Raw genomic sequence first — 15142 nt, forward strand, 5'->3', positions numbered from 1 at the left:
GTCGGGCAGAGGGTAAAAAAGAAATATTTCTACACCACTAACAAGGCTCAAAATAGCAACACACTTCCACGGTAGCATAATGAGGGTCCCTACATGTAAACCGAAGCATTGACATCTTTGTAAGTGTACAGACAGTTTATGAAAAGAATAGTTTATAAAGAGAGTACCGACAGCACGTATACAGGCAGGTGCCATCTTGGAAAAACAGTCACGACCAGTCGAACGACGTGTAACCAGTAACCAACAACATAGCTCAGACACAGCGTTTCTCGTTCGACTGGTCGTCTTTTTACTTTACCCGTACCCCGACGACTAGCGTTATAAGCTAATTAGCGATTTGCGCTAAAACTGGTCACATTCGATTAGCATGAAAACATATCCCAGAGAAAAGTCGACTCGGTACAAATGTGTTATTAACCCCTAGGTTCATTCTGCGCCGGATTTCTCCTTTAATGTGGCGCTAATGGAGAATACATCATTTATTTCTCCACCTATTTAATACAACATAATGTGTTTTATATGGTCACAGTTCACTTGAAAAAAGGTAGAATTTATAGTAAATGATTAAATCCAGTCTTATTATAGTCTGGTTTATACATCTTAGTCAGCATGGTAGACATTTTTTTTTTTAAAGCCAAGCGAGATGGTAAAACAGATTTTCCATTGTATCCCTACAATTCAAAACAGTTGAGATGAAAGTAAACAACGCTGGTGCTGAGGTTCCTCTTAACATTGTGGCGGAATTTTCCTGACCACTCTAAAGTGTGGAAAAATAAGACCAGTCTCTTAAAAATTAAGTGCATCCTTTTGATTTATATAATGTTCAGTGTTTTCATAAAAAAAAAGACATTGTTTTGTACAATTATGGACATGGTAGAGTACATGGTGGTAAATCAGACAGAAAAAAGGAAATGTGCTTTACAGAGAGAAAAACAAGTCGACGTTCTGCAGCAGTGAAAGTAAATGGATCATATTCATATAATGTTCTTTCCTCCAGGAGTGTCTCTCTCTGAGGTCAGCGACCCACAGACCCCATTTCCCACAAAGAACCGCACCTTAACAACTACTTTTATATACATTTGTGGTATTGTGCTGTACAAATTACACAGCTCTTTAAATAACCTGCAGGCTGTCCTTCGCTGGGGCTCACCTCGTGTTTTTGAGATCAACCAGGTATGACAGAAGTGTCTCTCAGGACAGCAAGGCCTGGACCTGCTGAGGTGATCGGGGTAGCAGGTTCTCGGGGTCTTTGTAGCCGTTAGCTGGGCTGGTCAGCGCGCTGTAAACCTCCCCATAGGCTCTGCACACCAGCTCTGTGGATTGACGGAAGATCTGCTCCCTGCACAAACAGATACAACTCTACATTTTTATACTCACGGAACAAAGTACCAGCAGTGAGTGGCCTTTTTACATTTCAACATTTCAGGTCAAAAACAGAACTATGCTGTGATTAGTCACTGATCAAGAGCTGAATAAATTAGCCATGAGTAAGAATTTGTCCTAATTACTTTTTTTGTTTTGTGCAGTGACCATTGCATGTCCCCTGTGTCAAAACAATAAGTGGCAGTATGTGGTGCACACTGCCATCTATGGATACATATTACAGCATAAATGCACAAGCATCAGCTGTCAGCCACAGCAGCATCATATACTGATTCAGCAAAGAAAAGACTTTTCAAATAACAATATTGTATTCCCTCTGATCATATTACAGCCATCTATTAATCGTACACTGTTATTTTTTTGTTTGCTTTTAGAGCTGCAACAATATGTCTATCGAAAGAAAACTATTTAGCAACTATTTTGATTATCGTTTGAGTCATTTTTCAAGCAAAAATGCCAAACATTTCATGGTTCCAAGTTCTCAAATGTGAGAATTTGCTGCATCTCAAAGTAAATTTGATCTGTTTGGGCTGTTGGTTGGACAAAACACGGCAGTTGCGGCACCATTTTCTTTGTCATTGTTATAAATTTTTTTATTAGAAACCACATATCTTGTTGAGCTTCTTTGGATTTTTGTCTATCATTTTAGTTCTTATGTACGTTTTTTCCTTTAAATTATTGGCCATAAAAATCTCAACATGTACCGTTGACTGAAGGACATTATGTACTTCTAGTGGAGTACAAATGGAGGATGCAACAGTCGGACCAAAGTGCCCAGTGAGATGACTCAAGGACACAGTGGGAGCGCCTCGGTTGTATCCAACTCAGGCTCTTGAGATCCATATTTTTAATTGGCCCACAGAGAACACCGAACCATAGTGCTGTGTATAACACCTTGCTCCATACCAAGTGCACTAACATGAAATGTGAAACAATGGGAGTCTGAAAAGTGCATTCCCATTATTTGTGTGTATTTGAGTGTTTTCAGAGTGCTGGCGGGTGTTTTTGTGTATTTAGGTGAGCAGAAAAGCAGACTTGAGAGAGAGAGAGAGAGATTGAGAGAGAGAGAGAGAGAGAGAGAGAAGGGAACGAGTTTGAGTGAGAAATGGACCAGAAGCTAATTAATGGCGTCCTGCCCATCAGTCCTCCCATGTCCATTAATAGAGAACATTAACCTGAGGTACAGAGTGCTCCTCAAGCCTGCTGCACTTCCCAGTAAACGTGACTCATAGAAAGAGCCCTCCAATGTAGCAGCTGGATTGAGCTAAAAGCATGTGCATTTTCTGATCAGTAAGACAAATACAGGCAGTCCTGCCGACCGCTCTCTCAATGTGTTGGCGGCTTTGGCAATTTAGCATCCAAACTCGCCATGCATTTACTGTAGTCGAGTGTTTTGTTTGGAATGCAGTAATGATCGTATTACATCTGGGAAACTAATGAATGTTGAACATTATTAGGCCAACGCTCCTGTTCTATTTTTATCACTCTGTACATGCTCTTTACCCTGCTGAAACTGTTGTAAACATTTAACATCAAGTCTGAATATTGCATGTTTGCTATACTTTCCCTGAATGGAGAAAGCTACTATCAACAATAGGGACAGGGACTCACTTGATGGCTGCACTGAGCAGGAAGTTGAGCTGTGGCATCACAAGAGTGTCTGGCGATGACAAGTACCGATCGAACTGGACCTGTTGTTTGCGCAACAGAGTTATGAGCAGGTGATGAGTCAACGAGTGAGAATGTATTGATTTGTGCAGGAAATTTTGCTTGGTTAATCACGGTGTAACTCACCATGGCTGCTTTCACAGAAGAGCTGTCCATGCTGGGGAGGAGGGATAGAGGACCCTAAGACAGACAGACAAGGAAACATCAGCTTAAAACTCAACTCAAAGTCACAGTGTTTCAACAGCAACAATGTTGAATCTCAGAACCGAACACAAGTCAGGCGGCTGAGGTCCTTTAATCATTTAGGTTTGCAGGCAGTGTTGAAACGCTTTCTTTCTTTCTGACTACATTGCACCTCAGCAGCTACTAAAAATGGATAGAGGCAGGGACACAGTGATGGCTGAATTAATTATTTTCCCTTTTACTTTTTAAATGGCTGATTGGTTGGTTAAATGTCATGGGATGTTGCAGCACGTCTCCATTTAATTACATGGGATTCAGACTTATTCATATATTGAAAACTGTTAGCCAGAAAACAGTTTAACATTTAGCCCTAATTTACAGTACTGAGGAAATGTTCTGGGAAAAGACGATTTTCTGAATACACCGAACTTGAACATGGCGAATCTTGATTTGTAAACAGAGAAAACTAATTCCCACCCTACATCCTGATAGGTAAAGCCATGACTTTGTGAACACAACAGCAGGTACCTTCAAGGCAATTAGCTGACACTGATTATCCAGAATGGCAACATTAAGTCAGGCTTAAATGCCTAAATTGCCAACATTAAAAGCAGCAAATAGAAGGCAGTGCAAGGGTCAAAGCTACAGTGCAGTGATTTTATGGGGATATGGGCACATTAACAAACACACTATGAGCCTTGCAAACTCATCTGCTAGCTGCACGCCAGTGTTGTTTTAATTACTCTTTTCTAGTGCCCGACTTTTCATGGGATGTATCACAGAAAATAACAGGGATACAACTTTAAGCAGACAGCGAAAGTGAACCTGAAAAGTCTAAAATAAACCTGGGGATTCTTTTCAGTCGTTGACATCTGGTATGCTGTCGAGTGTGGACAGCTAGACTTCATCGTTTCAAACAGAAGACTATTTAAAGTAAACCCCAGGACAGGCCACCCGAGGAGAGAGGTAGTGTGCAGAAGAATGACAGTTCTTGATTGAGCTTTGCGTTGAGCTGCTGCAGGGTGTGGTGTGTCCTGACATGACCCAGGGTTTTCAAGACTCGCATGCTAAACCACAACTATGGCTCTCAGTCAGCCCAGTGGCAAAGTGTGTTACAAGGGGGACTCCAGGGTATCGACTCTCTCATCTGCACAGGACAATTCTGGAGAAGCTATAAGATTTGTAATATGACCTGACTCCTTCTGTCTGTTTCTCAGCTGAACATGTGAAAGAAAGGCTATTATGCCCTAATGAAGACATTGGTCATGTGGTAACCATAGCAATAGTAGTGTAAACAATACTGTTAGTGGCTGTTAAGTATAAAAGACGACCATTAGGGACTCTAAAAGGAGAGGTGTGTTAAAAAAAAGAAAAAATCCACAGTTCTATAACTTCATGAGTGAGTGCATGTGGATGTGTATTTAAGTGCTCAGTGGGAGACCTGCTCAGTGTTCTGGACACAGCTGTAGATGTAACTCAGTCCGGCCCTGGTCAGCACGTAGGAAGCCTGCTCGTTGATCAGAGTGTCAAGGTGAGCCTCGATCTAGAAAATGTGGGAGAGAGAGAGAGAGAGAGAGAGAGAGTGGCTTAACATCCAGTCCGATGCTGGCATTGTGAATCAATGGTACTTGTGGTTAATAGAGAACCGCTGTGCCATTGATAATAAAACTTCCACAGGAGCTCTTGTGGTGCTCAATTACAAAAGATGTGCTAAAAATAGAGAATAGATGGTGCATTTTAGCATGAACAATACATGACGCACAGCCTTCTATGAAACAGCAAATTAAATCTTTTTAATAAAAGATTTGGGCTCTGTGGGTTTTGGGTTATGAAAGGAACAAGAATATTTTTAATGAACAATACCCCTACGCACAGACAATGTTATGACTGTAAGAAGAGTTTTAAAGTTGAAGTTTAATGAATTTAATTGAATTGATTCAGTTTGTCTTGTGCGACTACGCTGTGGCCTGTCATTACTAGTTTCATGCCCTTGACTAATTGTGATGAAATGTCAAAAGGTACCTAAAACATGAACAAAATCACCTAATTGACTGATTCATTATTCATATAATTCTTATGATATTAATATTGGTCTTTCAGGTAGTGGTGGGCAGGGTCCGACTGACATGACATGAGGGGGGAGTGGTTGAGTGCTGATTTAACCTGGACAGTCACAGGTGTGTGCCATGATTGCGATTTTGGAACAGCGGGAGGAGAGTCGAAAAGACCGGGCCTCAAGCGAACAGCTGTGGAACACGTCGCTAGATGAAGAACACCACGAAAGACAAAGGACCAAAATACTTTCTTGTTTCCCCGACCACAAACTTTGGTATATATACACCTTTTTTACAAATCTGAACTGAGACAACAAAAGAAGGATCTGGGCTTGCGCGGCAAAGACGCTGCTGGAGCAGAGCCAAGTTAAGCACCGGAGCGGTCCCAGAGGCAGTCGTCGTCGTCCGAACGCAAATGATCAGAGTCTGAGGTGAGTCATTGACACCACGCAAACCCCTCCAGAAGCAGGAAGCCTTGAACCCACCCAGGTTGGTTAGTTTCACACTCACGCTGAATGCAACACGTAGGGAAAAGGGAGAGGGATGTTTTTTTGTTACCGGCTAGGTTAACCTGTAGTAGCGGTGGTCTTTGTGGTAAAAGAGCCCGCTTAGTTTTGCGTGTTCGAAACAATATTCATTTACAATTAGGACAGACCTGGAACTCGAGCATCTCAAGCCTCTTGTCAGTGAACTCAAAGAGAGCCAGGGTCGTCTTCATGACATACAACGAGTTGACCATGTAGGTAGCCATGTCAGCAGTGCCGAGGTTACTGGCAGACACAGTGCATAACTGTAGGAGGGGATCCAAGATGCAGGAGAGCACCTGGGAAAGAGATGTGTGAAGCATCACTGGCTTTGGTCAACAGGTAATATTAACATATTCATTTCCGACAGATTCACAGCAATTGGTAAATATGACAACGGAGAGAGACAAGTTTGACTTTCATCAGACTCAAAAAAGGATTTATTGCCAAGTAACACAAGGAAGGAATACAAGGAATTTGCCTTGGTGGTTGGAGCATACATAAACAAACATATACATTAATATGAAATAAACAAATACAGAAACAAACAAAAAATACAAAATAGCTGTTTAACATATTTAAAGTGCTCATATTATGCTCATTTTCAGGTTCATAATTGTATTTAGAGGTTGTACCAGAATAGGTTTACATGGTTTCATTTTCAGAAAACACCATATTTGTGTTGTACTGCACATTGCTGCAACTCCTCTTTTCACCCTGTGTTGAGCTCTCGGTTTTAGCTACAGAGTGAGACATCTCACTTCTGTTCCATCTTTGTTGGGAGTCACACATGCGCAGTACAGTAGGTAAGGACTACTAGCCAGTCAGAAGCAGAGTATGAGGGCGTGCCCTGACAGTACCTAGGTAAGGACTACTAGCCAGTCAGAAGCAGAGTATGAGGGCGTGCCCTGACAGTACCTAGGTAAGGACTACTAGCCAGTCAGAAGCAGAGTACTAGCCAGTCAGAAGCAGAGTATGAGGGCGTGCCCTGACAATACCTAGGTAAGGACTACTAGTCAGTCAGAAGCAGAGTATGAGGGCGTGCCCTGACAGTAGCTAGGTAAGGACTACTAGCCAGTCAGAAGCAGAGTATGAGGGCGTGCCCTGACAGTACCTAGGTAAGGACTACTAGCCAGTCAGAAGCAGAGTATGAGGGCGTGCCCTGACAGTACCTAGGTAAGGACTACTAGCCAGTCAGAAGCAGAGTATGAGGGCGTGCCCTGACAGTAGCTAGGTAAGGACTACTAGCCAGTCAGAAGCAGAGTATGAGGGCGTGCCCTGACAGTACCTAGGTAAGGACTACTAGCCAGTCAGAAGCAGAGTATGAGGGCGTGCCCTGACAGTACCTAGGTAAGGACTACTAGCCAGTCAGAAGCAGAGTATGAGGGCGTGCCCTGACAGTACCTAGGTAAGGACTACTAGCTTACACTACACTGTGTTACAAAGTGACCACGTTTGTCTCTGAAGTAAAGGCTGGACTACAATAGAGCTGTTTGGAGCAGTTTGTGAACAGTGTTTTCTGTTGGAGATGGTAAGTCCCTTTGGGGTGGACTTTGGGCTTTTTCACTTTGTAAACCTATTACATGCACAAAAAAGATATATAACACAATAAAGGAAAGGGGAAAAGCCAAAAAGCATAACATGAGCACTTTAAGAAAAAAAGAGGCTGCATGGTTAAGTATAAGTTTACCTGAGCAAAGTCAGCCTGGCGGGCATCCAGGGGAACCACTGACGAGTCATGGGAGGCCAGCACCTCCCTGAGGAGGGAGAGTGTCTGAGTGAGGGAGGCTGTAGGTCCCAGGTCTGCAGGCGGTAGCTCCACCTGCCCAGGCACACACAGTCAGAACAAGACAAGGTATCAGTAGATGGAGCGAAAGAGCAAGCGGCCCACATTATCAAAGCATTGAGTGAGGGATAATGTAGAGCGTGCCGGTCATGATGGTGAAGGTCTTAAATGCCCCTGAAGGGGTTTTAATTTGCAATAACTCTACATTATCCCGCTTATTACAAGTCTACTTATTAAAGAAATCAATGATTTGACACAAAATATGGATTCAAAAAAGGATTTCAATGATTTAAAAATGGTCCTCCAGAGTCTATGATCAGAACTGCGGGCATAGCAACGGTCTGTTATTCACAGTAGCGGTCTGCTACACAGAAATAACAGAGCGTAAAATGGTGTGATTGACCAATCAGAATCGAGTATTCAACAACGCCGTGTAATAAACATCCCTAATGAGCAGCATGATAAGACTGAATATACAACTGCTTCCTGCTGCTACTGAGAGCCTCAGCTTGTTCGGAGTCAGTAGAGCTTTTTTTTAATGAAAAGGGTTTTGATTTCATTGGCTTCTGGATACACAACACAGAACTGACGCCAGCCACCGTTGTCCACCTAATAGAGCAAATTATGAGAAGGCTGTGTTCCTGGCATTAGCTGGAATTGACACCAAAACCCTGAGGGCCTCCAATTGGATTAACAGCAAGCTACAGGGATAATTCTTGTAACTGCTATTGATCAGGACACAGCCAGCATGTTATGTGGAAAAGCTACCGCTCGTGCTGAGGTATATTTGGATGGCAATTTAACTAAAAGGTAACAAGTTTGGTGTTTTTTGGCAGCTAGCACCATTTCGATGCTGTGGCCAGCAGGCTAAAACTGTTTACAAGCAAAAGGGCTTCAGAAATAGCCTTGTTGTCTTTGAGGGTTTTGACGCCGAGCTGAAATACACAATGTGTGTCCACAGGGTGCATACTGAACTTCTGCACTGTCATTTAAGCGATTTTATGAAAGAACATTGCGAACCATCAATTAAAAAAAAAAACAAGGCTTCTTCTTCTTCTTCACAGGTGATGGCATTGTTTTCCTAGCAGCCACTTTCTCTGTACAACTGTACAAGATAAAACAATATCTTGGATTACTCAAATAGAAATCATCTTACTCGTACTGTACCTTGTCCATGAGTCTGCTTGCATGAAGGCTCAGGCTGTTGAAGAACATCTTTTTGCTGAGGATGTGCATTTCTTCAATAGTGATGAGCAATGAGGCCACACTGGTCCCAATGATGGAGCTGGACAAAGACCAAATACGTGGACAAGTCAGTTAGGACTGCATCTGGTTACATCATCAATTATGATTTTATTTTGAGTCATCAAAAAAATTGTTAAATCTACAAAATGTGTAAATACAGCAAAAAATGCTCATCGCAAGCGCCAAGAGCCCAAAGTGACATCTTCAAACTGCCTGCTTTGTCCAGATGACAGTGCAAAACAAAAAGGTATTCAATTCACAATGATACAAAACAGAGAAAAGCAGCAAATTCCCAAATTAGCACAAAAAAACAATCAACCAAAATATGTTTTGCTCTACAAATGACTTAAATGATTAATTGATTATCAAAATTGTTGCCGACAGTTAAAAGTCAAAATACCTGATGGTGTGGTGGTAGAACTTGAGAAGGTTGGACAGCTTGTAAAGCAGCACAGCACCAGGCTCAGCCACAATGACCTGTTCTATCCGAACCTGAGGGACAGAAGCACAACACACCGAGTGACGACATGACAGAGCACGATATGCATTTAAGGAGCTGGTCGGTTTCTTTAATAGCGTTCTGAACATATTTGGATGCTCACTTTCAGTGGTCTGCAGACTCCCTCAGTGATGTGTCCAACCACCTCCTTCATGTTCTCATCCACATCTAATGTAAGAGGGACAGAGACAGACAGAAACAATGTATTTAAGTCCACTTGAAGGGAACAATTTACAGGGACATAAATATTAAGATGCAGTTGAATACATATACAAAATCATGGCCCATTGGCATACATACAGCCATAATATTAAGCATATGCCTCTGTTCACATGGGTGTAAGTAACAGCGTCTTCGCCATATATGGCAGCTGCATATGATAGCAGACAGAGCACAGTACTTTGCTAGCCGTTTAGCCCTCTTTTTGGGCATCCCAAGCTGATGAAGCCCTTTTACAACCAGCCTGTGTGTGTCCTAAACTGCCAAATAAATAACAGGGCAATTTGGGATTAAATACTATAATTGTTCTGAGGATACCATGAATACATGCAAAGTATTAATGAATACCATCCAGGGTATCCATGTACAGTATAACACTACAGAATGACATAGGGACACAACATTCCTAATTCATTCCTGTATTAGTCTTAGGATGTGTTCACACATTCATGTTAACTCCAACGTTTACAGTTCTATTTTTGAGTTCACTGTGTTTAGGCTGGTGAGAGCAATGCCATTATTCAAACTTAGGTGGCACCAAGATTTCAAGTCTTTATCTGTCAAATGAACAACAATGATAGTGGAGCAGTTGTTGGCAACTTAATTCTTGTTGTTAGGCTCCCTCCAACAATGCTACTATAACATGTATGTATCATGTAGTAGTAGTAGTAGTAGTAGTAGTAGTAGTAGTAGTAGTAGTAAAAATGAGAATCCAAGACATTAGACATAAAATAGTGCAGAAGTTAAAATACAGGAATTAAAGAGAATATATATTTAATAGAATAAAATGAAATGTAAGATAAGATATAAAATAGAATACCGTGGGTAGCCTGGTGTACAGTAGTGATAAAATAAATAAACTGTAATATAGACAGGATGAAAAATATAAACAGATAGTAGAGGCAGTATACAGGTGGCACTGTGTAGCCACACTGACACCTGCCTGCAGGGCTCAAACTTTTTCCAAGTCAAATATCACATGAATTGTTAGTTGTGAAACAATAATCACAATTAACTGCAGAAAACTACCCCAAAAGGGTGTAAGGAGATAAATGTTGACACTTGATAACCTGGATGTTAAAGCTCAGCATAAGAAAATGGACCAAAGGCAAACCCCGGTCTGGACGGATCCCCATACGGAGCTGTGGTCATTCTTAACTGCTATGAAATGTAAAAAACAATTAAAATAAATAAAAGCACAGGATCAGTCCATAAGCTGGACTAAATGTACTGGAGTTAGATTTGTCCACACCCTACTGAACGACTGGTTACCCAAACTCTGTCCAATAAACAAGCTACTTGGGCGTCTGTGTGATATTTGTTTACAGGCACCTGATTCACCTATAAAAGACACCTAATTAATAGATGCAACAAGGCAAACATGTCCAATGAGGGCAACATTAAAACAAAAGGGGAAAAAAAGGTGTAGGTGTGATCACACCCCTTGAAATTTAAGCTGTGGCATGAACCGCAGATGATGGAGAACTGCAGAGTGGGAAATTAGCATGCAGGAAACATCATACCTTGCAGAGTGACTTGTTTCAGCAGAGCTTCTAGGTGCTCTTTCTCCGACGCGGTGGCTTGGTGCAGCCAGGCCAGCATGTCCCCAACATACCTGAAAGAGCAACAAAACAGCCTGTAATAAACAGTACGTCACCGAGGGGGTCAACCTGAGGGCTAATCGTAACACGACCAGACCACAGCTACAGCCAGGCATCGGTCATCTCAACAACTTTTGGGGTTACATAACGCTGGAAAACAGCAAGCTTAAACTTGAATTAATGTGTGTAAGCCTGTGTGTGTGTGTGTGTGTGTGTGTGTGTGTGTGTGTGTGTGTGTGTGTGTGTGTGTGTGTGTGTGTGTGTGTGTGTGTGTGTGTGTGTGTGTGTGTGTATGAGGACATAGGAGGGTGAGAAGGAACTTGATGTTCTTAGAACTGCTGATGCCTCCTATAAAGTGGAGGTGATTCTGTGTTTGTTTACACATGGCTGGTATTCTGAGAAAATCTCCCCTTGGCTCCTGGGCATAGGAGGAAGAGGGAAGAGGATGTAGTAGAGCAGGAAACACAGACACACTCAGACACTGATCAAATAGACGTTCAACATCTTCTTGAATTGGATTTTAAAAGTTAAGAATCTCTGGAGCTTGGAAATAAATCTAATAGATTTATAGTTCAAGAGTCACGAGATTTACAATCAATTTATAGTTGTGTTTTTGAGGAATTGTAATTTTAATGTCTCTGTATGTAATGTAGTTTGGAGTTCTGCTAAATTGTGTTTTTCAAAAGTTCATGCAAAATCCGAATAACTGCAAAAACAGTCTGGAATTACTACATGAATTTTACAAAAGATATACACGGTATGTGTTCGTCAGCTCTGGTTTTGGCCATGTGTAAACAGGAAACAGGTTGAAAGTTTGATGAATTGTTTAATGAAAGGGAAGTTAGCGTAAATAATGCTATAAATAAGTTGTCGTTAAGTTACAGTAGCCATTCATCTTTGGAGATGCATAACCGTATGTGTTCCTATCTTAAAAGGGGAGATCATCTCTGATTATATGGACTTCCTTTAATTGAGCTAAACTACACTGAACTCATCATTCAACAACATCCCATCAAACTCAAGGCAGAGATATTGAGGAAGCATCCATGAGTTTCTCCAATTTTAATTTATATTGAAAGAAATACTTAATTTTCCATCCAAACTGATTTTTTCCCTCTTGGTTTTATAAGAGTAAGAAACGGCAATGTTCATACATGACATTGTACCTCATAGGGTCATGTGAATGCATCTCTATGGGGCGGGGAGTCCCTCCCAGCCCGCCGCGGGTGAGGGCGTCGATGAAGCCTCGGACCACCGCACTCCTGCGCGCAGTCCCAAACTCATCCAGAGTGTACCTGACGAGACAGAAGAGAAAGCGGGCAGCGTTCAACACCCAAGCCTCATGAGAAAGAAGGCGTCCACAGTGTTTGCGTGCAGACTGTGTCGGAGGTCAGTCGCTGACATACATCAACAATGCAGGCAGCTTGTTTAAAAAGGAAAGACTTTGAGGTTGTTTTGATTATTTGGCGGTGGCAGGCTCTGTGACAGACTAAACAGAAGATAGGGCTGAATTCAGTTTCCAGGAACGCCGGTCTCCACTTTCTCAGCCTCAACATCCCCAGCCAGCGCATGGCCTTGAAACACTCGCTGGGTACTGAGACAGGTGCATTTCAGAGAATGCAGACCGACAGAATGAGGGTCTGCCATGAAAACATATCTTGGGGTAAACGTGGGAAACTTTCCTTTGTGTTGTTTTGTTCTAGGGACAAAGTTACACTGACAGTAAGCTACAGGAAATCTGCGAGTACTTTGACATTCTTTAAACTATCTGAGCACAAATTGCTCTCCAGTGCAAGACGGTATAAATCATCATCATTGCACGCAAAATAATTGAGTAATGGGCATTAGTGCTTGCTTGTGCTTCAGGCATTTAAATGTTTTTCTATTGAGCTACAGATTATTGTACAGACAGTGAATTAGTCAAGTCAGTGCTTGTTTTATTTTTTTTTTTTTTATAGAACAGTGAAAGTAAAGTTACAACTATTAATCTGTATACGTAAAATATTCGTTACAGAAAAAAAGAATTAAAGCATACAGTGCAAGACCGAGAAGAAACTAATAAAGAACGAGTGTAGAAATAAAGAAAATAACAATAAAAAAAAAAAAAGGTATACCTAAATATGAAGGAATCTGAGTCTCAAAGTCAGCAAATCTGTCAAATTCTGCCAAATTCCTGTGTTTTTGGTTTTGGCGCACAACTAGGTGTGCCAAAGTCTATTTTGAACCTAAATTGATATGAGGGCCTGATCATAATCTGCAAGGGGCCGGATTTGGCCCGCGGGCCTTGAGTTTGACACGTGTGCTCTATACCATACCCAATCTACTACTTCTACTCAACTAACTCACTCAGGAGGTATAGTAATACAGTGCATATATCTATTTTATAACTTTCATTGTGACAGGTAAGAAACCAAGGGTTGCCAGGTCTTAATGTATTGTCTTTCATTACATATCTTATCCTTTCCAGATGTAATGTATTAGTCACATCTTATGTGTAGGGATCATTGTCCCTTTCCATGACATCAAAATCAATTTTTTCGCTGTAATGAGACAGTAGGAGAGGAATTAATGTTGGAACTTGGAAAATTTTCTCAACGTTTCCGATGTTATGCTTCAGGCATTTTAAAGCACTAAAAGGTTAGACCCAAAGGTATAGTATATAGTCATGAAACTCTTTGTTTATCACCTAACCCACTAGAAGAACTTGAATTGAAAGAGTTAAATGATGATTCAAAACAAAACAGACAAGGGGACATTTGGAATGTAGCTGCTACAAAACAAACCTTTGTTGAATTTTTAAATGAATGTCATATGATGTCTCATATATATTAGGTAACGTACGTATTTACTGGGCATAATCTGAATGATTTCAGCCTTTTTGAGCATTGCTTTATTAAACTATGAGGGGATATATTTGGATTAATTCATGCAAAGTATACACTTGAAATGTGTACTCCTCCAGTATTTCTAATAAAGATGCCGATGCAGAGTTTGTTACAATGCTGATTGTAACTGTTTGCTGGCGTCTTTCTTCTTTGTTTTGGTGGATTTGTACTTTTCGTCTTCTGCTGGCTGGATGGTGGCACCATTTTCTCTTGCTTTAGGCTGTTTTGGTCTGTTGTTTTCTAAGAAAACACCTCTATGTTTATCTCACCAAGAACACAGTGACAAGCATCTCCTTGGCAATAAGTTCTTAAAATTCACCTGTGTGTGCCCACAGAAGACACCGGCAGATTGAAATACAGAGCCTTATAATTAGTAGGGGAACTGCCACTTAATTTTCAATGTAACTGGCATGCATTTCTGCTCCTATGATAAATGGCAGTGCCTGTCTGGCAGAGGTATGCAGAAGTGGTTAGAAAACATTTTTAGGGCTACAGCTCCTTTTACATTTGAATAAATGAGTATCCATCTCTTGATTTTAGACATTTTCAAAAACATCCACCACTACACTACAGGTCTACTAGCTGTTAAAGCTTTAGCACGTAACCTTTTGATATTAATGAACGTCCGTTACATTCAAGCCGTTGCCAAACGAGTTTCTACAAAGCTAATTAAGACTCCACACAACTCTCTGTATTTGCGTGATCACGGAAGGCTTGTATCATGTGGATGCGACGACAGTGTTGTTGTCATTACTTAGAATTCCTCATGGGGGCGACAGAAACTACACACTAAGGGCCCTATTTTAACGATCTGAAACGCAAGTATGAAACGCAAAACGCAAGTAGCTTTGTGGGCGGATCTCGGGCGCTGTTGCTATTATACCGGAGGGATAAATGACTCTTGCGCCCGACGCAAATCTAAAATAATAATAATAATAATCCATTTTATTTGTAAAGCACTTTTCATAAAAGAATCTCAAAGTGGGTTGGTCTGAAGTAGCTAGGTGTGGTTTGGGCGTAACGTGCAATAAACCAATCAGAGCGTCATCTCTCATTCCCTTTAAGAGCAGGCGCGCTTGTTCCATGGCAGATTGC

The 15142-nt window shown here is 41.3% G+C and overlaps 1 protein-coding gene across 1 annotated transcript in view; it reads right to left on the reverse strand.

The window, feature by feature from the left end:
- Positions 1-786: 786 nt before the first annotated feature.
- The window catches only part of cog6 (component of oligomeric golgi complex 6), a 31040-nt gene continuing 16684 nt past the window's right edge, over positions 787-15142 (reverse strand). Inside the window, exons 9-19 of the mRNA XM_039781913.1 lie at positions 12329-12457; positions 11085-11176; positions 9446-9510; positions 9244-9335; positions 8766-8883; positions 7503-7634; positions 5944-6111; positions 4676-4777; positions 3178-3231; positions 2995-3074; positions 787-1339 (exon numbers count right to left, since the gene is read on the reverse strand). Of these exons, the coding sequence (XP_039637847.1) occupies positions 1192-1339; positions 2995-3074; positions 3178-3231; positions 4676-4777; positions 5944-6111; positions 7503-7634; positions 8766-8883; positions 9244-9335; positions 9446-9510; positions 11085-11176; positions 12329-12457 (1180 nt within the window). The 3' untranslated portion in view covers positions 787-1191. The remainder of the gene's footprint in view (positions 1340-2994; positions 3075-3177; positions 3232-4675; positions 4778-5943; positions 6112-7502; positions 7635-8765; positions 8884-9243; positions 9336-9445; positions 9511-11084; positions 11177-12328; positions 12458-15142) is intronic.

This window comes from Perca fluviatilis, chromosome 2 (genome assembly GCF_010015445.1).
Source record: "Perca fluviatilis chromosome 2, GENO_Pfluv_1.0, whole genome shotgun sequence".
Taxonomy (NCBI): Eukaryota; Metazoa; Chordata; class Actinopteri; order Perciformes; family Percidae; genus Perca; species Perca fluviatilis.